This window comes from Columba livia, chromosome 10, assembly GCF_036013475.1.
Source record: "Columba livia isolate bColLiv1 breed racing homer chromosome 10, bColLiv1.pat.W.v2, whole genome shotgun sequence".
Lineage (NCBI taxonomy): Eukaryota > Metazoa > Chordata > Aves > Columbiformes > Columbidae > Columba > Columba livia.
This window is the reverse complement of record NC_088611.1, coordinates 12,249,655-12,275,281: the sequence shown is the minus strand read 5'-3', so window position 1 is coordinate 12,275,281 and position 25,627 is coordinate 12,249,655. Positions and strand designations below refer to the sequence as shown.

Below are 25,627 nucleotides of genomic sequence, written 5' to 3'. Positions count from 1 at the left end.
AATGTTAACGTGCCGTGAAAGTGCTCAGGAGCGGTACAGCATCGGTGCCTGTTTCTAGCCAGACTCTGTTTTCCAGAAGCACTGGCAGGGATGTGCTGGGACGGGTTTGTGTGCTGGTGTTCACAGCTCAGGCTGTCTGCACCGTTCCCCTTCCAGAACGTGTACACACTGGCACTGCCTCTCATCATGCACAAGATCATCTCAAACCCAGGGGTTGCTGTGGACTGACCACATCCCAGTCTGTTCTATACAGCAAGTGAGACGTTCAGAATCTTCTCCATTACTTTTTCCCTCGTGGAGATGTGTGGCAGGATGACAGGCAATTTGCAGGGGTTCCTTGGGGAGCTGTTTTCCTCTTCAACAGCGCGTCGGGGCGTGGGGTGTGTGTGCCAGGAGATAATTGTCCTTTTTATTTGTAAGTACAAAAGCATCAAACTACCATTAACAATAATTAAAATTTGATTCTAAAACATCCATGACAGCACTGGTAAGTAATTTTAGACCTAGGAAATAATTTATTTGAGTAACATCGCTGCAGGGTTATAATAAAGTAATTAATACTCTGGAACAGAATGTAGCAGCTCTTACCATTACACAATTTATGGCAGCCATAAAAAATAAAGTTAAAACATAAGCAACTCAAAGAGGCAGTGAGAGGAATTACAAGAAGGAATAACTTTATCCATCAAATGCCGGAAAAAAATGAGCTTTATGAGGCCATGTTGTGTCTTAGTGGCATTTCATGAGTAATGGCTTGCTAATGTGTAGAAAAAATGAAGGTGTTTTGAGTTATGGCTCAGTGGCATATGAATCCTGGCTGCTTCTGCGAGTGTATGTTCAGCAGTTAACTAAAGGTGAGTTTGTGAACTATTTCTAACACACCACATTAAGGGAATGCAAGGACTTTCAAGGGTTTCACAAGCTGTTACTTACTCTTCGGGCAGGAGGTACGGGTCTAGCACGGAGACGGGGGGAGTAGGGGAGCCCATCTTGCTCAGAGCCATGATGTGTTCGAAAGTGATGTCTGTCTGTGTGCCCACATCGACCAGCTGAGACTCGTGAGGAGTGAAGCCCTTGGTGCGTGGGGTTCTTCTCAGGACCTGCACCACAATGGGCTCCTTGGCTGTTTTGAATGCTTCCACTGCCTGCTCGTGGGTTGCTTTAGATAAATCCTTCCCATTGACCTGTGGGAAGAAAGAAAGCAAAGCAATGAGAGAAACAGTCAGAAAGTGGAGGGTATCTTTGGGCTGGGCTGTTAATTTACAAGTCTCGGCTTCCATCTAAAGGTAAATACAGCAAGTTCTAGGAACTATCTATGCAGTGTTATGGATCTCTCTTTTCCCTTTCACTACAGGAACTTTACAAATCCTGTGCTCTTTTTATTTTGATAGCTACATTTTACTAGGCTCACTCTTTGAGACAGAGTAGATACCAGTATTCTGTTAGTTTCTTGAAGGTTTAAAATGTCTCATTCCTTGTTCAACCAAAACAAGCTATTGATTCTCTGGTAATTTTTATATTGTTCTATTGTTCGCAACTTTTTTTTTTTTCCTAATCCCACCCCCCATCTTTTAGCCCTATTACTAAACAGAACTACTGGGACAAGAGCTAAAATTACAGAATTATCTATCTATGTCTGAAAAACATTTTCTTCAAGTGAAACTTCATGGTGATACTCATCCACTGCAATCAAACCCCTGCATTTTAGGGATGGATCCCTATACTGGGATAGGGAATAGAAATAATAAGGAAAAAACTATCATGAGCGTTTTTTCAAAAATCACTTTTTCTCTGTGTAGCTTGGCCATTTCCCAGCCCCAGATCTCACCGCCACAATCTCCTGGTTGAGTGAATCATTATGCAAACTAGAAAGCCTTTACTAAACGTGACTGAGAGACCCAGCCCAGAACTCCTGATACCAGACCCGCCAGGCCATGGTGGGGTCTGAGACGAGCACTGGAACACTGATCTCTCCACTCTCAAAAGGAGCGGTGACGCTTCTGTTCACAGCAGCAAAACCAACCTGAGGCATTCAATTCTATACACAGTTTCAAATCTTTGGCAAGCAGAGGTGTCTTTCCTGATCCAGAGATGGTGCTGAGCACTTCCAGCCTGCTCTGGCTTTGCATTTCACTCATGCTCAGCTTCCTTCCTCACGTGGTTTCTAATGAATTCTTCCATAAGTATCTACATCTATTCAGGGACCGTGAAAGAGATGAGATCATACTTGTCAGAATTTTTATAAATTTTTGTTTTGAGTTTTGTTTTGTGACAATTCTTAATCTTTTTGTCTGTCTCTGACTGTAGAGACTGTAATTTTAAGGAAGCTAAACACAATGAACAGCTTGGAATGAACTAAAAAAGGGCAACTGTGGTGCAAAGATTGAATGTGTGCCAGGGCCTGCTGTTTCCAGCCCAAGATGAGGATTTCTTTTGAAATTTGGTCTGTTTATTGAGACATCTGCTAATCCAAAAGGTCTGTGAGCTCATATGCAAAGAACCATGTAACAGATGTAGTGGGAACCACTAGTAACTCCAGAAAGTTTTTACGCTCTTTTAACCTGCAAACGGTTGTCAGATGAAAAGAAACAATTAGAGAGATGATGTCCAGAGCATTGTGATAGTGAAAACCGTATAGCGACATTAAATCCTAAAGCGTCACACAATTGTTACCACGTTCTTTGGACTGGGGCAAGTGTTGGCTGATGTGTAGAGACAGAGTGTGATTTGAGATTGGAAGACAGTGCCAGGGCTGACAGGAAAGACCCCTGTTGTAGAAGTCCTCCTCACCAAGGAGCATACTTTGTCTATATATTTTCTTTATGAATTATGTCTTACACTGTACTTTTTCCAGTCAGCTTCTTATTCAATAAACCACATTACTGTATCTGTAATTAGAGGTATGAGTTGCACAGTGGAAACTGTTGCCTTCTGCATGGAAGAGCAGTGTATTTTTCCAAGGCATAAAAATAATGAATTGCATGGAGTGGACATAGATGCAGTAGTGTTTAGCCTCAGATATTAGTGGTGGCTACTACTTTGTCATTTAATCCTTCTTGTACAGGTCTGAAACGTACACTAATGTGCTGACTCTGCCACATTACCTTCTGAATATGATCGAAAACTTTAAAATATTTATGTCCACATTCTGATTATCTTTACTTGTATCAGATCGCACTTAGTTCATCCTCTGCTGTGCCATGTTTAGTCCCGTTAACATAAGTGGGGCAACTGAACGTGTAACATCATTCACTGCAGTAACTGAATTTAGCCCACACTAAATGTCTTGCCCCCAGCAAAAAGCTGGGTTGTAATAAAGAGGGTTAACTTGAGTGCAGAATCGATTGAAAAGGCTAAATTCCTGCTGAATTACCTTGTGTACATAACACTTATTACACTGTCATCCTTGGTTTATCTTAGGGAGGCGATGACACCAGGTTTTTTGTTAAGCCAGAGAATGGAAGGTGTTAGTGTTACATTTACGTTACACAAACACTTGTATTGACCACAATCGCTCACAGTAATGCATAGCATGTAAAGTTTGGCCTGGTCAAATTAAATATCATTAACTCGCCCAATTGAACAGATTGCTTTAAAACAATTTGTACAGCTGTAAAATTAAGTTCAGTGTAATGTTTTTTTCTGGAAGAAGGAAATTCTGATTATGGTTTGAGTTTTATTATTGGTTGCAAATTAAATGTTGCACATTTTAGTGTGTGCATTCTATTTTTTTTTTTCTTTTGTTACAACTAAGTCCACTCCGCAATAAAAGTAAAAGAATCCAAATTTTAGTAAGTGTAGTGTTTTTCAGAAATGTGCTCAGAATAACTCTTGAGCAGGAAAATTATCATGTGAGATGCTTTCTACATCTTTGTGCTAAAAACTGGCAAATCATGCAAAGGATAGCTTTCCAGTTTATTCCCCAATATTGTAATGATCTTGGATTATATACAATTTAGTACAGGCCTGCATTTCAGTGTAGGTTCCTCAGGACACTTTATTTCTGCATATCTGTGGATTGGCATCCTCTTTGTGCTTTGGTGTGTAACTGTTATGTAAATAATCATCACTTCAAAGTGGGGTTGGTATCATGCAGGGAACAGCTGGTAGTTGGACTGTATCATAAATTGTTACTACAAGGAATTATTTCCAAGCAGTGTCTTGATGATATTTCCTATAAGCTTGATAATGCAAGAAAAAGAGAAGTGCAGCATAGCAATGCAGGAGGATGGGAAATAAAATCTTAGTATTTGGTGGAAGAGCCGGCTAGATCTTAATCTAAAACCTCTCCTCCTGCAAAGGGGACCCTTTGTAGCAAAGGTTTGTGAATTTTGGTTGAGACTCGGCATTTCATAGGTTTGCCTGTTGCCGTTGCCATGTTCCCTCTCTGGCAACAGCCTGGGCAAAACACCGATACACGTGGGTTCTCCCAAATGTCGATTTATCAGTGGCTTAACTGTAGCTACCGGGTGGTGAATTAAGACTGTTGAGGAGCATAAGCGCATCTTGTTCTGCTTCCTTGGTTCCAGGAGGAGCCCCAAGGAGGGGCTGGAGAACACCTGGGGCACTGGAAGGGATGGCATCAGGGCTGCTCTGCTAGAACCTTCTGTCTGGTATCACTGGCTCCAGGTTGGAATTGAGCATTTTATTACGTATTTGTATTCAACAATCTCTTGGACATTGCAGAACACCAGGATTCTGCAGAGCATGGTAAATAATAACTCTAAAAAGGGATTTACCTTTGAAGTATATACAGTTTTAGATCATAGGTTTGGTAAAATGGCAATGATTATAGTAAAATGAAAGCATAACTCACTGTATCATTATTCTTATGGGTTTCTTAATGCACTGCTAAAATACGGTTGCATTTAAAAGTCAACAATTCTATGAAATATGGTGGCATCCATATCAGGTAAGGTAAACAATTCTCCGGACAGTGGCCGTTCACACGATGAATGGTTTCAGGGTCAGTCTGTGCATTTCTTACAAGAGACGGATTCCTGAGCTCAGAGTGGGTGGAACCTGTTCAGCTCTGCAGGTTTCTCTTTGGACCGGCACTCCTGGCCAGCGGGTGCGCTGGGACTGATCAGCTGCCTGCAGAACTGCACTAACACAGGAAGAGTTACTGGGTTGCAGAGAGTTATCACTGGGAACTGTTTAGATTCTGCATGAGGAATGATGGAAGAATATGCAATGATGCCAAAATACACTTTAAAGTGATTTACAGCAGGGAAATCATACTGTCTGCACCTGGCCCCCTAAAGAACCTGAGGTAACTGCCACATTATGTGGTAAATAACGAGCAGTGAATAGTTTGTATTTATTTTTTATTTTACTATTTCCCATCCCAACACATCAGTAATGCCATCTTCTGTTGTAGGGACATGAGGACAAGAATGCTACAACATTTCAATAATGAAAAACTGTAATTTTCAAGTTTGCTTATGTAAAACAGAGCCTTTTTTTTTCTGAAAAAAGTAGCAAGTATTGGTATTTTATTTTTAGTAGCACAAAAATAACGCAAATTAAAAATAGACAGGGATGAACTCAATGGCCTCATTTCTGGTATCTGTATAGAATTAGCACTTGTGGCTAATCTTGAGCCCTTCTGAAACTTCAGCAAATAAATGGTTTTGATTAAGATGTTTAGTTTCTATCTGGAATATTGATCGCAATTGACAAACAGTTATTCCCAGTGCTTAAAAGCCAATAAATATTTTTGTATGGTTTCATTTATATATATTTTTTAGAGTGGCTCTATAATCATAGACTTTAGTCCTAATGCTGCTGAATTGTGTTTAGCAAAATTCTTCCTTATAAATAGTGACATTTGAAATAACACAGAAGAAAAAAAAAATCCATGCATATGAATGCTTCAGAAGACTGCCAAAAACTACAAATACGCATAATTTCTTAAGAACCTTACATACCAAGTGACGGAGACAATGAGATCTTTCATGGCACAAAAGATGGATAAATTAACTTGTCTAAAATGTTGAAATGCGTAGCTTTTGGACCTTCTTTGCATTGGAAATGTATTGAATATGGAGAAAGCTGTGGTTAAACTGAACTAAATGGACCTTGATGAAATTTGTGGTGGAGCCAGAGAGTGGGCATAGCAACTGCATGACACATAGAGGTAACTACTCTGAATTAACACCATACAGTATATAAGAAAGGGATGCTTGAGTTTTTTAATAGAAATTATGTAATGATTATGAAATAGAATAGTATTTATAGTATTTTAATTGATAGTATTTTATAATATACACTTATGTTATACTTTTTTGCACAGAAGCAGGCTGCGCAGAGCACACTACTTAAAATCTACATTGTAAATGCAGCAAGAATTCTATAGATAAACACTGCATAATCCTGTTTTGGGAGTCAGTGTCTCCTACAAGTTTTCTTTTAGTACTTGAAAGGCAAATAAAATAGTCACTTGAGGGTGTTTTGATGCTTATTGAAGTCACTGGGAGATCTTCCTTTGCAATGCCTTAGTTCAGGCTCTGACTGAAACAGAGATGCGTCCAATAGCAAAGCAAGATGTTAAGAAGCCAAGTGTGCCATCAGTATTCAACAGGCATGGCCAGACTCTGACAGTGGAAAGGAAAAGGGTGCCATGGTCACTCAGGTAAAATGTGATGTATAGTTGTAATTGAGAAAAAGAGAGATGATGGAACAAGGTATAACAGGGGGGGCTGTGACAAATCCAAATGGAGGGTCTCACCAAACAAATAAATAAGGTCTTAAACTCTCATTTTAGCCATGGGGCTTTCATTAATTCCTATTTCCAAGAAGTAAATGGTGAGAAAAATAATCAAGAATCAATAAGAAAATAAAAAAAAGAGATGGTAGTATATGCTGTATCTGGCTGAAAATGGAAGCTGCAGGTGAACTTCACTGTTGAGCCATAAACATCAGGTGAAACTGCTGCAGAATAGCCCATGGCAGAAGATGTGAAAGCAACAAATACAATGTGACCAGATTTGATATCAAACTTCTGAGAGCTGTGAAAAAGGATGGAAAAGTTTGAGCACTAGCTTGGAGATAAAAGAGTAAAAATGGGCCGTAGCATGTGGTGGGTGTAGGCTTGCTAAGTGCCAAGGGCATTCTTGAGGCTGTTTTCAAATCACTCTTGCTTTTGGTAACTAATTATTAAGTAGCTTGTCAGCTGCAACATAGTATGAACCTGCATCATCTGCTATTGGATGCATATATGTTATAGGACGCTACACACAGCTACTAGAGAGGGAGAGAAAACGTATCAGTGATGGGCAAATCAACAAGGAAAAAAGGAAGAAAAACAGGCTCGTGAAGAATTTGCACTCCCTAGCTAGGACATGGCTGTCCATGTAATTTTACAGTGCTGCAAGTGTGTAAGGTATTGGATTTACAACAGCTTCTCTCTCTGTCAGAGCTCTGAGAGGTGGTCAGCATCCCTCCTGTTGAAATCTTCTTCCTCCATTAAGTCTGGCTATGTGTCACAGAGAAATACCTTTTGTGAAGACAGATTTTCTCACCTTTTTTTTATACCATACGTATGTGCTTCTACTTTAACAATTATTCTGCTGAGAGGTTTGTTATCCTCCAGCAATTCCTGAGCCAACTGCCACTGTTCACATGCTGATTTGGGGCCAGATCCTCCAGCTTCCACACTGCGAGGACAAGGATGGACCCTGTGCAAGTCAACAGGACTTGCAGCCACGACTGAGACGACAAAATTGTACTCTGTTACTAGAAAATACATTATTATTTTTGTTTTAGGAAGATACATTGATAGGATAGTACACAGTTGTGCTATTGCATAAATGTCATTGTATCAGTAGCTGCTGTTTAATTATTTAGCAAGATAATCTATTTACATGTTTTGTTTTTCTGAGTGGGTAGAGAAGACTAATTGCCACTTTGCTGATATCAGACACAAATCAGGAGCTTTCATGTCTATCAGAATGTGCCAGTTGTTTACACAGAGAAAATTTCCTCCGGTTAACACCAATACTTATTTTCTCTTCCCTCTGATACAATGCCTATAGAAAACCCAGTATTTGTTCTTTCTCTTTTCCTTTCATTGCAAGAATTTACACATCTGGGTTATTTACACAAGCAAGACGTTCCCAGTTTCCCACTTGCAGCCCCAAGGGGGGACACGCACACGAGCCCCAGGAGCCCTGCAGGGCCGATGCCAGGGCAACAGGCCAGGGCTGTGCTAGGAAGGTTTGCAGAAGAGCAGGCAGGACACTCAGAGAATGTAGGTGAGGATTTCTGCATTCATCAGGGATGTGCAAACATCATTTGTAATAGTATAGATGAAGTAACTCTGGACATTGGCAGACGTGGTTAACTTAAAGGTTGAGAAAGCCAGCAAATTCCTGTGCATAGAGTTTACTGTGTGTAGTTACAATTATTTTGTACTTTATTTTTGTTTCAGTAGTGTGTAACACTGGTTTTTGGGTGTTAGTGGTATACAACAGAAACTCAAAAGGTTTCTGTAAAAGAAAAGTATTTTTCCATCCATCAAGTTAGACTGATTTATCTGGGTTTAACGTCATGAATGGTAACCATTTGTATGCATTGTACAGCTTGTTGGTTCTCCTGTGCTTCACAAATGTCAGAGAGAAAAAACTTTTTTGCTTAAGAATGAGTAAGCAGCTTTTCTTTGTAGAAATTCATGCAAATCCTTGGGAAGTGCACTATAAAAATGCTGGTTCTGTTAGACTTCAGATGTCTGCGCTCCATTTATAACGCTCTTTATGGTCTGATTCACTTCTTTAGCAAGTTCTTAAGAAGTCTGCATATTAAGAAAAAAGCAGCAGAACTTTAAAGATTTTCATAGAAACCAGAGCAGCAAAAAGCCTATTTTATAAACCCCCTTTTCCTCAGGAATTGGAGAAAGAAGGTTCGAAATATAGGTTAATTCTTCTCCCAGCTCCACCTAATCCCTCTTTTATTTCCCTCATATGGACAGTCTCTCTCTTTTTCAAAAAACCAGAATTATATTGTTTAGTAATAGACTGTTTCCATGTGTGTGCATTTCCCTTCTGCCTTGTGAGCCGTCCATGACAAAATAGTTAAGACCAAAGAAAAATTCTTTACTTAAGAGTACAGAATACATTTGTTCTCTAAACCGTTGACTTCCAAATGGAAAATCTTGGGAGAAAGGCCCTTGAAATAAAGGAATTTTTATTCTGCTAGTAATTAGCACATTTACGTATGAACAAGGCAGCGCTAGTACTGTATATAGCATACTAAACTGGGCCTGCTTTTTTTTTGGTTGGATTCTCAGACTCTGCTCCGATGTGTCACGACTCAAAATAAAACCACTGGGGAATTTTATCAGTTGCTTCAATGAAAACAGATTTAGACTAATGTTGGGGCTTCTGAGACTCTTGTAATTGCTCTATAAGTAAAGTTTACTTGGAGCTCTTTTTTTTAAATATACATTCATCATGTTAAATGAATTCGTATGAGGGTAGAAATATTATTTTTTTTTAATTTGTCAGCATTAAAAAAGTGAGCTTTTGTGTATCTGTTCATGGCTTTATGACCCTGGTCCATATAAAGCACAGACAGCAGTTTACAGGCCGTCCCTTTGGAATGACTCTGCCTTTTCAGTAGCGTGACCCAGAGGGAGTCAATCAATTATACTTATGAGTGAGGTACAAATGACAGACATAAATAATCATGAATTACTAATGAGCAGAATTTAGCAAGTGCAATTCCCCACTTTCTCTCATCCTCTGGATTTGCCCCGTACAGCTCTGTGCTGTAGGCTGCCTGTGCCGTGACACCGAAATCCTCGTGCCCTTCTCCAGCGTGCTCTTCCCAAGAGGCAAACCCTGTGTCTGTGTATTTGGCTAGTACAGCAAATTACAAAAAAATACATTTTTTTTTTAAATGAATGATAATTTGCTTTTCAAAAAGCTGTGTATTTCTAGTTTTATATTTAACATACAGAACCTTGTAACAAGAGCTCCCCGTGCAGGCAGGTGTCTAAGAGTTGTCTCTCCTTTTATCATTCTAGCACATAATTGCAATCAAGAGAGGTGTTGCCATACTGATGATGTTTCATTTATTTCATGTGATGACAAGTATAATACATAATGATAGTAAATAGCATAAAAAGATTAATCTGTTTAGTTGAGGGTGTAATCTTACATGGATTTAGACTAAATTAAACTGACATAAGAAATGAATGCTTGTAGTGATTGAGGCCAAAGTCCCTGTAGAGCAGCCACCCTTCTCCAGCAGTGCCATGCAGAGGGTGCTCTGAGAATGCTGTGAGAGTAAGAAATACTGAGAGGGACTTTCCTCCTGCTATTCCCTTCCAGCACCTACAGCTCAAATACTTGACAGTCTAGCAATATTTATACCATACCTCAATTAAAATCAGAGTAGTACAAGTTGATGTATAGATCAGGCCTTAAAATATTATTTTAGTAGCATATCAGACCATGCAAACGCAGAACAAGACTGCTCTGAGCAAAAAGACAAAAGGGAGTATATTGTACAGGTGAGAAGATGAAACCCAGAACATGTCAGTAATCTACCCAAGGTCACTGGGACACGCCACAACTGAAACCTGAACACGGATCTCCAGGACGCTGTGTGACACACCCGTTTCTGCACTGTTGCTCTTCATTTGCAGCTTTTGAGTCCATCCTCCCACTGCCCTCCCCTCTTCCACAAGTATCTCTAATGCAAGTTGTGGAAAGAGCAATTGTGGATCGCTCTGAAGAAATCTGGATTTAAGGGGATTCAAGCTGCTGCCAAGAAAAGATGCAAAAACCAGCCAGTGCTGCTCCCTGGGAACCCAGCAGTGGCGGCAGACCCAACTGGGTTCGTTAAGAGGAGGGTCTGCTCCTCCAGTAGCTGCTCACAGAGTAGGCATTGTAATCCTGGGCCATCTGCTTCCAGAAAGCACTGTTCTCAGCTGAAGAACACAAACCTCAGAAGTTGTGTAGGTAGAAATCCCACCACCACCTCACTCTACCCTTCTAGTCCATGGCACTTGACCACAGCCCAGAATTCTCATTGTGCTATTGATACGAACATGTTCATTTTCCTTCTTTGGCTAAAATCCATGGCAGTTACACAGATACTGTCAGGTCAGGTACTAGAGCTTCTGTTGCACTCTGAAAGCAACTCCGCCAAATTAAAAAGGCTTTCTTATCAGCTATGATTTTTTCAAAATATCAATGTTCACTTTTTCTAAAATGATACTGTAGGAACTAATTCAGTGTAAATGCACATGATCCATGAAAATGCATAAACCAAATATGGTTATAGTCTGATTGTATGATTACTATTTCTGTGAAGCACTTTATTTCTCAAGTGTCCCCAAGGAGTCTGATGGTACTGTTTGAGAAATGGACTGCTACCGAATGCAGCTAAAGTGGTGTCTCAATGGAAAGCCAGAAGAAATTTCAGCAATCAGAAATGGAACGAAGTGCCCGGTTCCTGTGGCAGTGGACAGTGTGTCCAATCACCTACAACATGCCCACCTCCAGAATTATCACTGGAGTGACAGAAGTAAGAAAACACTGCCACGATGCTTACTGTTTTTCTTTTTAGATTGTGGTCTGTAGCTTTTTACCTGAAGATAGACAGTATTAAGAAGAAGGATTTCTTCAATAGTCACCGTTTAAAGTAGTGAATATTGTAGTCTTGTTCAACGTTTATGCATATTTTATGTTATTTATTCTGCCACCCTCCTGTCAAATTCCTAACTGGCTACTGGGTTCTAGGTAGATCTGCTCATATTTACCCCTTGAGTCTCTGCAAGGAACCATCCCAGCGTAAAGAAAAATGTAGAGTTGTCCTGTCCTAGTGAAAGTGAAGCCTGACCTTTTGTTTCGTTATTAATGAACACAGCAAAACACATTTATTAGATCTGCACTTTTTCATTGCTCCATATGTTTCCTTTTTCCCAGCCCATGTCTGACATGTGACAGTAAAGCACAGAGTGATTGTCCCTAGTGCCTTCTCCCTTGTGACTTCTTGCCACCTGCTTCATAGCATTAAACAGATGTATAAGTGTAAAGCATTACAAAACTCATCTTTTCAATCATTTATCACTTAAAAAAAATCCAAATAAAGCTATGGGTATGGTTAAGCCTTTAATCTGCTCATTTAAAGAAGAAAAACACTGATTTTTAGAAAGATTATGAAGCAAACAGTAAGATATTTCAGGTGTACAGTAAGTCAAATTACCCATTTATATCACAGGTGACCATTAGGCATTTTGTTTATTTCATATCACATCTTATCTAAGGTTCTTTATTGATGAAAATATTCCTCTAACATGCAATAAAAAGTATCTTCCAGAGAAATCCTAACAGAGGCATTGCATTATTTATCGTCAAGTGAAGAGGAAAATTTCAGTTGCCAGTTTCTGGTAAATGTCTAATTAAGAAAGGGGACTTCTGAGCCACAGACAGGCGCCATGATCATTAAAGGGCAGTTTTCTGAAGATTATGAGCCTCCAGTCTGCCAAGCAGAGTTTTTCTACAGCTGAACTAATTCAGCAGTAGGAAACCCTGTCTAGAACAAAGCCCTCGGAATTAACATCTTGTTTAAGCAAACACATGCCTACTTTGAAATAAGTGTGGTAGGTTCACCACTGTTATTGAGGTCAAGTTTAATGGTAGTGAAGTGACAGAATATGACTTCAATGCTATTCTTAATTTCAGCTGCAGCACAGAGAGTGTATGTACAGAGCATTTGAAGCCATACAGTGTATTTCAGGTAGATCAATTTACTATAATTGGCACAACCAGTTCGGTCTTAACATGGAAAACTACTGAAATGTAGACTAACTAATTCTCTGCCTGCCCAATTAAATTTGAGGGTGTGAAAAGCATATGTACAGAGACAATTATTTTTGTTCACCAAATCTTACAGTTTTGATTAGGAATATTTTTTTTACCATAATGTTTATTTTGGCAAGCTTCATTCTAACCCTGATTTAAGATAACATCATTGCTCAGTAGGTTCAAGTCTAGTTAGACTGTTTCCCTGAATCAGGTTTTCTTAATGACTGATTAACTTAGTCTAATTTTTGCAAGTCTAAACATGTGAATGGAATTCTAATGGTGAAGGGAACTGTTTCAGTGATCAGCTCAGTGCAGCCGGATTGCGTGTGAGTCCTGCTGAAGGAACAGTCTCCAACAGCCTCCTCAAAAGTGATGCTGCTGGAAGTTGCCAAAGCAATACAGGATTGGTTAGTTCCTCGTCACTACTGTCTGCTCATTAGCACAGCAATTTGTACGCTGACCTTGGTGCTCATACAACCTTGGCCGCATCCTGTCTTAGTCTAGTTTAAAAGACAATTCCAGCTTGTCCACCATTGTTTTTACCAACGCTGTCATTTTTACTTGTCTCTGGGACGTGCTGGGCCACGAGCATGTGAACGGGACTTTCAAGTTACTAAAACACTAAAAGGTCACTACACCAACTGTTTATTTATATATGAACTTTAGTATTTGTGGTAGGTGCCAGATCAACAATCATGGAAGCAGAAATCTTCTGACCTCAGATCATCTGAAGCAAGGGCAGTGGCAACGTGAGCTTATTTCCTGCCAGCGTTTCCATCCTTACTTTGGAGGGCCGGCCTGCAGGAAGGGGTCAGTCTCCATGCTCGCTTATTGCACGATTCCTCAGCTGGAAGTGCCGGCTTTGGTGGGTTGTTGTTATGATATCCTCCTACCGTGAGAACTGGATGAACTCATCATCTTGAATCCCAAGGAACAGCTTTGAGCAGTGCCCATCCAGTTTAAAGTCATCTGTGATTTAAAACCATGTTCTTATCTTTGGAAATATTGTCTGTTTAGGATATGATTTCACTGTGTGCCGACCTCCCAAACTGTATGGAAACTTGTGCTTAGAGTGAAATACGTACTCTGAAAGTTTCTTAAATTGAGGTCCTAATCTTTTTTTTCTATTTTACAAATTCAAAAGCTCTATCTCAGGTCACTCAGTTTTCTTTAGGTTTCCTTCAATGGAGATTACTTTTTGGTGCCTCAGGAATTTTCCTACAAAGGGAAAAGCCTTTATTTCTGTTATTGTTTGTATAGGAGCTGACGACATTGAGAAAAGCCAACTAGAAAACTGGCCTGAAACACCCTCCCAATTTTCTGGTTTTCTTTCTTTTCCTTTCTCTCTCCATTTTCATAACCATAAAAATATTCTTAAGAATATTTCCATTTACTAGAAAATGAAAATCTAATAGGATATAATTACTTCATTTCACATGCTCTATGCAACTGGGAAGTAAATCTCAGGACATATCTAAGATATTATACACATCATGTTGCTGCCACAAGCGCGTTTATTGTCAGTGATGCTGTTCTGCATCGAGATTTCAAGCTGCCACAGTCCCCTTTGTATTTATAATACAAAGCATTGATATGCATGGCTACAATAGACTTTAATGATGAGGTGTCTTAATTTAGTTTTTATTATGTGATTAAAGGTACAATAAGGTATGTGTTCAACAAGAGGGAAGACCATTGTTCTGCATCATTAAGCTCACAGCGGCCCAAAAAGAAATTGTAGGCAATGTGCCAAAGCCCTTAATGAAGAGGATCTCTTTGAATTATCTATGGATGAGGAAGGGATAAAGCCTGAGCCCTGGTATATTTGATCCTCTTTGTGCTCTCTGTTATGAGGACTTACGGAGCCAGACGTACCGGACCTTCTGGAATTGCAATTTATTGAAGCATTGATTTCCCAGCCACACTAAAGCTCTTGGCCTAATAGAGAAAGTGCAGCTATGTACTATTCTTAATTCTTGCAAATGTTTTCTGAATTCCTACATCTGAGAGTCATGAACTTTTAAGAAATAAGGCTAAGGGGATTTATAAGTAACAATGCTCCATATTTCCTAAACCCAAGTTATGCAAATTTTGTCTAACTTGAACTTTAAAAGAGCTTCTTATTAGTTATCTTAGGAATGGCAATGTCATCTTATCACATGATATTAGGGTTCCATGGATGATCCAAAATAAAACCACTGTAAGAGGTATTTGCTACTGCTAGCATATTTTGAAACTTTAGTCTTTTATATCTTGTTACTTTAAATGAAAATAATTCTTAATCTCCCTCATGGTTAAATTTTCACTGATTGCTCTTAATTTATATGAGGATGCATTTTTATAGGTATAGTGACATTTAATTATCTGAATGTACTTGCTGAGCTATAGAATTCCCTCCCACTTGTCTTGTGAAACAGAGAAATCAAAGTAGTACCCTGTTAAAATAATTTTGCACAATAATTTATATTCTGGAATAATCAGGGATTATGCTCTTAAATAATGCAGGTTTTGCTATGTTAGAGATTCAGTTTTATAGGATTATATGCACCTCTCGCTTTTGTGGAAGCTGAGGCTATTCCAACCACGTTTTGCAAAGGACTTCCATGCTTGGAGTTAATCACAGGTGCTGTCCACTGTGCTCCACACATCACTGAAAAAAGGGTAGATTGCAGCAATTTTTGCAGGTTGACTTCTAAATCCAAACTACTGCTGGGCATCTGCACCTACAGCCAGCACCAGATAGTTCAGTCATCTCAGATATCAGTGGGACGGTTCCTGTGACTGATTTTAAGGACATGCATTTAAAGAATGTTGTCCTGCATCTGTTAGATGTCAGTAACTTGCAAAGATTCTCTGCCACCTTCATTTCACAACAAAAAATGTGCGAACTTCCTAAACAATCAAAATATTCATAATTTGTTGCTGTTTCAGTTTGTTCTGGTTGTTGTGCTTCTGAATGTGATTCACTGATTGTCCTCAAACCCTGACTGCGAGAAACTTTGGCAACCTTGGAGGATAAGTGACTATTTCCACAGCCACTGCTTGATCTGAACGGAGGATTCACACAAACAATACCTGGCACCAGGTCTGCTGCTGCAGGCAGCATCTGAAACTAGTTCTGAGTACAGAATAGTGTCCGAGAAATCTGATTACCTCTCTCTAAAATTCTTCCCACCATCACATGCATAGTGACTTAGCAAGTGGAAGTGAGTTAGTATAAATAGAAATGACAGTACACATGTCTTCCTATTTGCTCTCACAAGTTTTTTTTTCTTCCTTCCACAAAGCATCAGTGTCCTTTGGGTGAGTGAGCGAGAACCAGATCAAAACTATGTGTTTAAAATTTAATCCCTTCCCTACGAGCATAACACACAAGCCACATATTTTATTCCCTTTGCTGTCAGTGACATCAGGTGGGGAGGCAGCGAGGAGCCAGGATTTCCTCCCCCGCCGAGCCGTCCCCTCTGCCGGCGAGCGCTGAGCACAGCAGTGCCGGGAACGTCCCCACGCTCCTGTCACTGCGGTAATTGACACTTACTCTGAACAGCAAATTGGTAAAGTACAGCTGGAGGGATCTGGGTAGTTTCTGTTTATCTGAAGAGTTTGTACAGACAACCTGCTTCACGTTTAGTAGAGGTTAACCATAAGCTTTCTGCCTGTGATTATTTGAAAAGAGATTAGTAGGAGTGTGTCCCTCAACACCTGGCCATCGCTTTGCACGGTTCCATCATGCTATTTTGGCCCAGACTGTACTTTGGATGTGACAGAGTGAGAAATTTCAGAGGGGGAGATAATACAGACTGAAGGAAAAGCAGAAACACAGAAACCACCATTTTTGTAATAGAAGTTAGTGTGTTATCACATTTTTAGAAAACTTATTCGATGCCTAATAGGAATAATTTGACCTATAAAGATAAGTAGAGTAGTAGTTTTAATATGGTGTCAAATCTAACTGTTTGCTAGCTGGCATTTCTATACAAAAACTACAAGAACTACCCATAAAGTTACATTGACAGGAACAGGCACTTAAAGACCAGACTGAGCACAGAATGAATGCATTGCACAGACACAAGTGTCTGTGTGTGCTTGTAAACAGATTCAAAACCTTCCTTGCTGTCTTTCCAAACGTGTTCAAAGAGTGTGTGTCCAAGCCATGATCCTTGTCAAGAAATTTCACCTAATACATACTGCAGAAATTAACAAGAGTCCTGTTTTGTGATGTGAAGTTTTGTAAAAAGGTTGATGTGTAATAATATACATATTTAAATATTTATGTTCTGCAAGTGTGAATGGGAAGGTACATCATAACAACACAATAATTATCATGCACATATCAAAAAAGGCAAACCTTCTTTCATTTCCACTTGTATAAGCAGTTTTTGGCACTCCAATTTCCCTGTTGTTAACAGTGGTCACAAGCCTAAAAGAGATCATCTGCTTTTAGAAATGAAATCTAATTCTTTACCTGACAAACTTCATACAGTAACTTGTACTGTTCTTCTTGCTTCTGTAGAGTGCACAAACTGCATCCCATGTTTAAATAAGCGGCAGAAATAATCTTCCCTGTTGAGCAGAGCAGCCCCAGCAGTCTCTGTTCACAAGCATGCAGACAGCCCCGGAACCCCCAGGCGGGCTGGCTGGACCCCAGCAGCTCCCGGTGAATCGCCCGGGGTGCTGCGGAGCGATCCTGCTCCGATCCTGCTCCGATCCTGCTCCGATCCTCCGTGCTCGCCCTCCGTCCCCGGCAGCGCTCAGCGCTCCCTCTGCCGCGGCGCCGCAGCACCCTGCTCCGCTGCACACGCTATATACTGCTGCTCATGCATATTAATCAGCTCTCATTGACTATTCATAACAGACAGTGATACAGAAGCTATAATTGCCAGCTATGACAGCTGAAATTTCTCTAATTAACAGGCAAGTGCTTCAGTAGCAGGCATAATAAAAGACACTAACAATTTTGTAAACCATTTTGTAGCAATTACAAATAAACATGACTACATTTTACTGTGGTCCCTCAGGATAATTTTTAACATATTTAAGCAGGCTAGAAGTACAGTTTAAATGTAAGTCACAGTGAAATGAGTGTAGTGGTACCAAACTCCGTTGTGGCAAAGTTGAATATGCTTAGTAGCATTTATTTTCCTCTCATAGCGTGGTGGTATCTGAGAGCCTCAGTTTTATAGCAGGAGATGACTGAACCAGGCATTTAACAAACACAGCAGAGAAAGGCCATCCCTGTCCATGAAAGCCTACATGCAGCATTAGGACCTGGCTACAAAGCAAAAGAGATATACGTGAATGTCTGTGGATTAAAAAAAAGAAAGCCTCAGATTAATATTTATAGATTAGCTTTAGATTAATATTTATACCAAGTGAAAAATGGCCACCTCTGCTACTGACTCATTGCATTTGAAGAGTGTAGATGACAGGTTCACATATTATTTTTTTATATTAAAAAGATAAACTTTACTAGTTTATGAAAAGATGTACAATAAGTATGGCATTTATGACTACTCAGTATTCGAGTGCCTAGATCCATACTGATCCTGTGCCACAGACGCAAAGAATAAAACATCAGTGAACTGCCCAATGGACTAGAAAAGTACTCATAAGTCATAAGCTTTATGGATGTTTTCCAGTCTGGAGAAAACACTCCCTTTTGTTACGAATTTGGATGGGCTATACTTTTTCCAATTGTTTAAGCATTCAGAAGGTGTGCATTTTTACAATCCTTGTTTCAATTCATTCTGCTATAAAGAAGATGATAAAATAGCTAGGAATGAGACCAAGGGTGTAATTCTAACACAGGCATTGCATGGCAGTGAGCCTGGATCCTGTGCTGTGGTTCTCTAACTGGTTCCTGAGTGTTTGCTTAGCGAGTTTCTGTGGATGATCATGGAAACTTTGTGCAAGGATTACCTGCAGCTTTTATGTGTCCAAACTCTGTACACAGGTATCTTGTAGGATGCACAGTTATTACTATAATTGTACTGACTCACAATTTGCATTAAAATATTCAGCTACTGAATATTTTTATCATGCTGTTCATATATTTTAGTTCTAAACTTTAGCAAATAGACACTGTGACAAGAAGGGGGCCCTTAACTCGGAGACTGTGTTTTGGTAGCAAAATCTGCCTACAGGGAAAGAAAGAAAGGAGACCTCTTCAAATCCCGGCCAAACATGTGAAAGCAGGTCGGGACTCCATCCCTGTGCAGTGACTGTGATGCTTCCCTGATGGGACAGCAGGTGAACTTGCAAGGTTAGAGACAGACAGAAGTAGCTGGATCTTACTGCTGGCCCTCCCAGTGGAGAAGGGTTCAGGCCATCCCTGGGAGATGTGCAGCCACACACTGCGGGGTGTTCCAAAGCTGCTTGGCAGCCAGTGCCTGTGGGTCGTAACAACTGGAAAGTTCTTGCACAAGGGAACTGGTGTTCCCTGAAAGCAGAAAAGATGGTGATGATAACTGAAGTAAAAAAACAGACGACTCTACTGAAATAGTAAAAAAGAAAAATATGGCTTTTATTAGATGAATCTGGTTATGTAATTTGATTGAGCAACTTAAGGTAAAACTTTCAAAAATGTTGCCTAGTTTTTTTTTTTAAATGCAATTAAGTTTCTTCCTAAACACTAGTTGCTATTTAAATGTTATTGTTCAGTTCAGGTGGCTGAATTCAGTCAGGAATTTTTTTTAGAAGTACCACACAGCTGGATCTGATTAGAAATAAAACAGGAACATGCAGGATATTTCATTTCCAGTTTCAACGGAAATGCACCTATTTGTTGTTTTCCTGTAGTAACATGATAGACTACATGAGATAACATTTCATCTGATTCCAAAAGACAATCTGTAAATCAGGCCAGGAGAGAAAGTCAAGCAGAAGACTGTTGTTTGTATGTAAGAGTGGAGGGATCCCATAGATGTGATGTTTCAGATTTCTCTAACAGAGCCTGAGCACGTTGCTCAGCAGCAAACAGCGTGGCTTAATGGGGCAGTTGGCTTTGTTGCACTGTTGCTCTGGTAAATAAGCGACCCTGACAGTCAGGCCAGCACTCATCTCAACAGAGATGGTTTCTATTACTGAAATCTAATTTGTATGTCTCTATTCATCTCATAGACAGAAACAGTACTGCTACCTCAGGTTAATACAGACAAGTTTTTACAGTACTTTGCCAAATTTTAAATACTTGGGCTGGAAACTTGCGTTCTGGGCATTGTCCAAGGCTGATTCTTGGTTTTAATGGTACACTTCAGCCAAAGTCTTTAAGTCATTTCCAAGAGTAAGGTTACAGAAACAAAAAATACATTGTTTGCCCACGTTAAGAAATTCTGGATGCGTCTTCTTTGAGAAGATTTTAGTATGAACATACGTTGAAACAAGAATTTGAAGTTTGGCATAAGGATGGTTTGTGGTGTCTCTGTGAAATCTGCTAAATTTGGTCAGCTCGTAAGCTGTTGCAGTTTGCATGTTCTGAGTAAAAAGCTGCTATGAGTTTTCAGGTTAATTCTTACGAGACTTCTTCCGTGATGGATGAGATCGGTGGGTGATGCCACAAGATCCGATGAGGCCCCAGCACTGCAGTTTTGTTTCCTGATTGCTCTTTGTGAGGTTCGAGGACTGACATCAAGAACAAAGAGATTTTCTCAGTGCTCCTCACTGCTGGATCAGAGAGACAGAAAGAGCCACCCAAGCTGTCCGGGATGAGGTGGATGTTAATTGTGTGATTACACTTGCTCTGTAACATACGTACACTGGGAAGCCCAGCGTGTTACAGGAACCCTCGTCAACACGTGCCGTACATGGTGGAGGTAAACTGGCTTCCTTTGGTTTGTCCCAGTAAGGCAGCTCGTTATGGGATCTGTCATTTGGGTTAACAATGTGTCATGTGTGGTCTTGCCAGTGTGCCACAGATAATGAGCTTAACAAAATGTACGCATAGTGGATGGCTTCTATCACGTCTAATGTGAATATTATAGTGGTTCCAGCTGAATCTGAGCAATCCAGGCTGAATGGGAAGTTAGCAGGCGAGCTGACTAGGAACAATAGTAAATAGCCTTTGACAACACAAGGTGCCAGCAAGGGTTTTCATTAGCATTTATCTAGATTACTTGCTCCCTGACTGATTAAATGTGACCAAGTCTGCAAAATCCCTTTTACCAAGATACCTGGCTCTGATCATCAGACATTTGCCTGTGTGTCCAAAAGCTAATTCCCAAGGAGCAGAAGGTGGAAAGCAGCCAGACAGCACAGGCCACCTCAAAGGGCAGGGTGCCGCTCTTGTCTCCTGGATAAACAGTGGGTGATGGTGAGGAGGCAATCTTGCCAGAGACCACAGGCTGGTTTTGCTTTTTGTGTTTGTCTTAGTTGCAACCTACAGTCTCTACAAGCCTAGTAGAAATTTAATGATGTAAATGTTTGATTTATTTTACGATTAAGCCTGTCAGGTGTTGGCAGGTAAGCGGAATCCACAGGAGACCAATGAACTTGAGGTGTCCTGCCTGTCTGCACGGGATGGTGAATCACAATAAAGAGGGAAATAAAGCACTCATGAGGGACCCGCACCCTGGAGGGGAATGTTATTAGGGAACTCAAAGGCTAAAAAGCGCCTCTGCCAGCTTTGCAAGGGAAAGGACTGAGGCTGCCAAGTGTTGGCTCTCAGACAGCAGTTCCCACCAGCAAGAATAAACTCATGTCCTTTGTGCGAGGAGCAGATGGCACGCAGCTACTCCACAGATCTGGGCAAACACCAAACCGTTGCACCCGGTTCTGGGAGTTCCTAATGTTTGAGGGGCTGACTGCAATATTAGTAACGGTTTGGCATTGTTTATTTTTATTTTTATTCTTTTTTTCAAATGCAAGTTGGCTTTCTTAGTATGTAGTAACTATTTAACATTATATTTTTGTACATATACTTAGCAAGTTCCGTTTAAACAAATGATTCCTATTTCAGCAGTTTGATTGGGGAATGTTTGCTTAAAGTATCATTACTTTAATTACTTTTCTTGTTTTTACAAATATTTAAGACTTGCGAGAAACAAAGACTAGGAAAGAGAACATCTGTGACTTTATAAATAATTCTCGCATTCGTGTGTTATATAAACAGAAGTCAGGAAACTGTACAGATTATGATTACATAGAGTGGTGTGAAAGAAAACTGTTTGTGCCACACAACTGTACTTTAAAGTAAGTATCTGGAAATTTTCAAAGTGTGTTAGGGTGCTTTTTAATTACAGCCTCTTTTAAAGTCTGAGTGCCTTATTGTTGAAAACGGGTTCAGACTGAGTTGTGTTTGTGTTTATTTGCAAATTTTCAATAGTACAATCCACCAATAGCTCTGAAGTGTTGGATTCCTAATACATTTAATTAGTATAGATCTACTTTAAAAATACCCTTCTAAAAAGTCCTTTGTTGAAAGCAAACTAGGATTTTCTATGGCATTGTGCACACACAACAACTAAATACATACTCTAAACAGAACAGCAAAAAGATCTCTTCTTTTTTGCATGTGGGCACAGCAATCTGCCTGTGCATTGGAAGCTTCAAGAGTGGAGCCAAAATATTTAAACTGAAACATACCACAAGAGAGGATGTGAAAGCAAATGTAAAACCCTGGCTTTATTCCCATCAGTTAATGCTGAAGCCTTGAGATCCTTATTTGCTCCACTTAGCATCTCTGAAAGGGTTCCAATTCTCAGAAGTAACTTAAATGAAATGATATTTATTGTTAAACCACTGAAGAAACTGTTCTGTCCTCTAAGCTCTTTAAAGAGTCTGATATTTCTTCAATTTATGCCACTTGAGAAAGATGGTAATATTACAGGAACAGTAGAGCAACATCGCTGTGAGCGCTGCAAGGCCAGGAGATGCAAGAATGCAATCGTGTTAATTCAGTCTTTCATGAAGCAGAAATGATGAGGTCAGAATAGGGTAAATAACTGTTTAATATGCCACCGAGACCTTCTGATGGGGAGAATTAGGATGCGGAGAACTGACCTAAGGACCACGAAACTCCTCTTCCTGTGGGCTGCCTCTGGGTGTCTGTTACAGCAGTGCTGAGAGGTCCTGGTCAAAGACTGAGACAAAAGGCGACCCCTGAACCAGAGGATGTACATGCTGGTTTCACAGCAATGACACCCTGATGGAAGCGGGTGAAACAGGGTTTTAAGTACTGAGGACAGAGAATGAACTAATCAGAAAAGGAGTGCTCTTTAATCTAATCATCAACGGCTCCAAAATCATCTGGCAGCTGTGGTACTTCAAGCCCGGCAGTGCCCGAGTGAGGGACCCGGGGGAAGATCACACTTTAAAAAGTTGCTCTTTAGCTCCAATCCCCAACACACTGTGCTGATCCATTTTCCCGTTCATGACACGATGTAGCCAGCCACTAAGAACCACAAAACCAAAAGTATGGAAGACTGGCAAGGAAATGAGAAAATCTGATTATAGGCTGCATTTGTGCTCTAAAAGCTTCTTTCACGTTGGCTGAAACCTCAGCTTCCTCACAAAAAAAGCAGCTTTGATTTCCTGGTTTTGATACTGAACAGCCAAGCTCATCTCTGTAATTTTTTACGCGTTATTTAGCTAGATATTTCTATTTAAGAAGAATGACAAATTTAAGCCTGCACAAATTGTTAGTTTTTACATGGTAAAAGTGCTGTGGTTATTGTTAGCAGTTACAAGAATATAAAATAGAAAATTAAGAATATTTAGATGAAGAAAGTGGATAATGACAGCATAGAGTGGAGTCAAATGTTAGTTATACACTCGGGTTTATAAGGTTCAGGTGCTCTCAAATCTGCAGTTACTTACAGAGCATCTATCCCCATTTTGATTTTGCTGTGAAATATCACTTTAGAAGGGATAGCATTGGTAAGCAGGCTGCTATGAGTGATGGTTCATTTTAAAACAAAAATGTTTTCTGTAAAGGTGATAATACACTTTTAATAATCTCAGAGCAAGCAAAATGATTCAGTGTACTTGAATGCTGCATAAAAGCAATTGACATAATACTTAATCTTTAAAACTGATAGACACGTGCCCAAAAGCTAATAAAGTTCATTCTAATACAAACGAGCAAGTAAAATAGTATATCATAGTCTGTGATAGCTTTGGATCCTGATCGTATAACTGTAGCCCAGGGACAAAGAAAATTGAAGTGATTTAGAAAGGTACCCAGTAGGATATATCTGATATTAGGCAGTTTGCTGAAGCAAAACAGTAATGTCAGAAAGATACAAAGGTGTAAAATCCATTTGACTGTGTCCAAATGCTTCTGCTCTTTGACCTTAATGTCTCAAGATGAACTCCCCTTAGGGTCAGCTGAATAATGCTTAATAATATATGGCCAGAAACTGCTACGACCTGCTAAGGATCACAGCCTTCTTACTTTTGTATTTTAGCTATATTCATATTTTGAATTTTAAGCCATTTCTATTTGAAAGGACATTAACTTTCATTTCTCAGTTTTTACTGCTCCACACTTAATTTGAAACAGAGCAAAACAGGAATGCCGTCTATGGTTCATTAGGTTTTATATTAACCATCTGATGAAAAGGATGTGCGGATATTAAGTATTAATGGTAAATGGTAGCCAAAATGTAAAAAGGTTGCTTATGTATTTGCCTTTGTGTTCATTTCTAGGTGGACTAGGTGGTCTGAGGTGGACAATGAAGAATATGATTGCTAATTCTCAGCTAGAGCTCCTATGCAGAAAAGACCCAAAGATGACTAGACCTTGGATGGAATGTGATTTAAAGCTTTCAGGAACAAAGGTAAGTGTTCATTTCTGTCTTTGAAGCTGGGAAAGATGCATTTCCACTGAAGGAGATTGGCATTACCACCAGAACTGCTCTGTGTGGTTAATTCCAGAGGGGCTGGCAGTGAGGCAGGACTGTTCTGCACACCTGGAGCACTCATCGTCTGCTTCAGCAAAAGTACAGTCAAAATGGATTAGACATACGGGCTAAAAGAGCAACAGAGGCACGTGGGGGCTCTGACTGGTTTGCACTCCCAGGAAAGGCTGTACCTGTGCTGGGAATTCCCCTGTGCCTTCCCAGCACCAACCAGGGTGTAATCTTGAAACTATGGAAGAATACAAAAGATGGCCAAGGTCCTACTGAATGCTCTAGTGCATGGTTTTCTGTTCTTTAATGTATGAAATACACCAACAATATAGCATTGTATTTGGGTTCCACTTATCCTCTTTACAATTTAATCTCACCAGCCTATGAAACTGCACCAATGCTGGTTCATTTTTTGTTTCATTATGAAATCAATACTATTGCAATAACATTGGTTTGATAAAAGGCACTCTAAGGTGTTAATCCCTTTTCAAGCCTAACTTGGTTCAGCTTGAACAAGGAATTGTAGTTCAATGAGTAAAGGCCACTGTTGGAGGGCACACAACTCCCAACTTTGTTCCTTCTACAGGTAAGATTACCCAGCTTTATCTTCAATGGCAGCAGAAACAGTTTCTACCTGTTATTAGCACTGTATTTCTGCAAAACCCTGTGAATCAATGGGAGATCACGTTTACCTTAATGAAAAAATAAATTACCTATATAGGTTATTGTGTTGGCTAACTGCATAGAGTTATTATGTAGATATACTTCCTCTGCAATTTCTTTCCTCAAAATACATATTCCGATAACCAATATTGACTAAGTAGTATTGAAATGACTACACAAATATAAACATTTAATAAATGTGAAAGTACACAGGCAATCAGAAATAGTGATGAATGCCAATAATAACCCTGAAATGATCGTTCCTATTGGAAGACACATTTACCCACTAATCTCCTAATTTCC

At 39.8% G+C, this 25,627-nt stretch overlaps 1 protein-coding gene across 2 annotated transcripts in view; it reads right to left on the bottom strand.

The window, feature by feature from the left end:
- PDZRN3 (PDZ domain containing ring finger 3) overlaps positions 1 to 25,627 on the bottom strand; it is a 140,779-nt gene that overhangs the window by 15,658 nt on the left and 99,494 nt on the right. The window contains exons 1-2 of one of the 2 annotated variants that reach the window (XM_021286926.2): positions 17,281 to 17,606; positions 934 to 1,184 (exon numbers count right to left, since the gene is read on the bottom strand). In XM_021286926.2, coding sequence (XP_021142601.2) covers positions 934 to 1,184; positions 17,281 to 17,349 — 320 coding nt within the window. In that variant the 5' untranslated portion in view covers positions 17,350 to 17,606. Of the gene's footprint in view, positions 1 to 933; positions 1,185 to 17,280; positions 17,607 to 25,627 lie in introns of those variants that run through there. The other variant, XM_065075354.1, reaches the window with a different exon arrangement.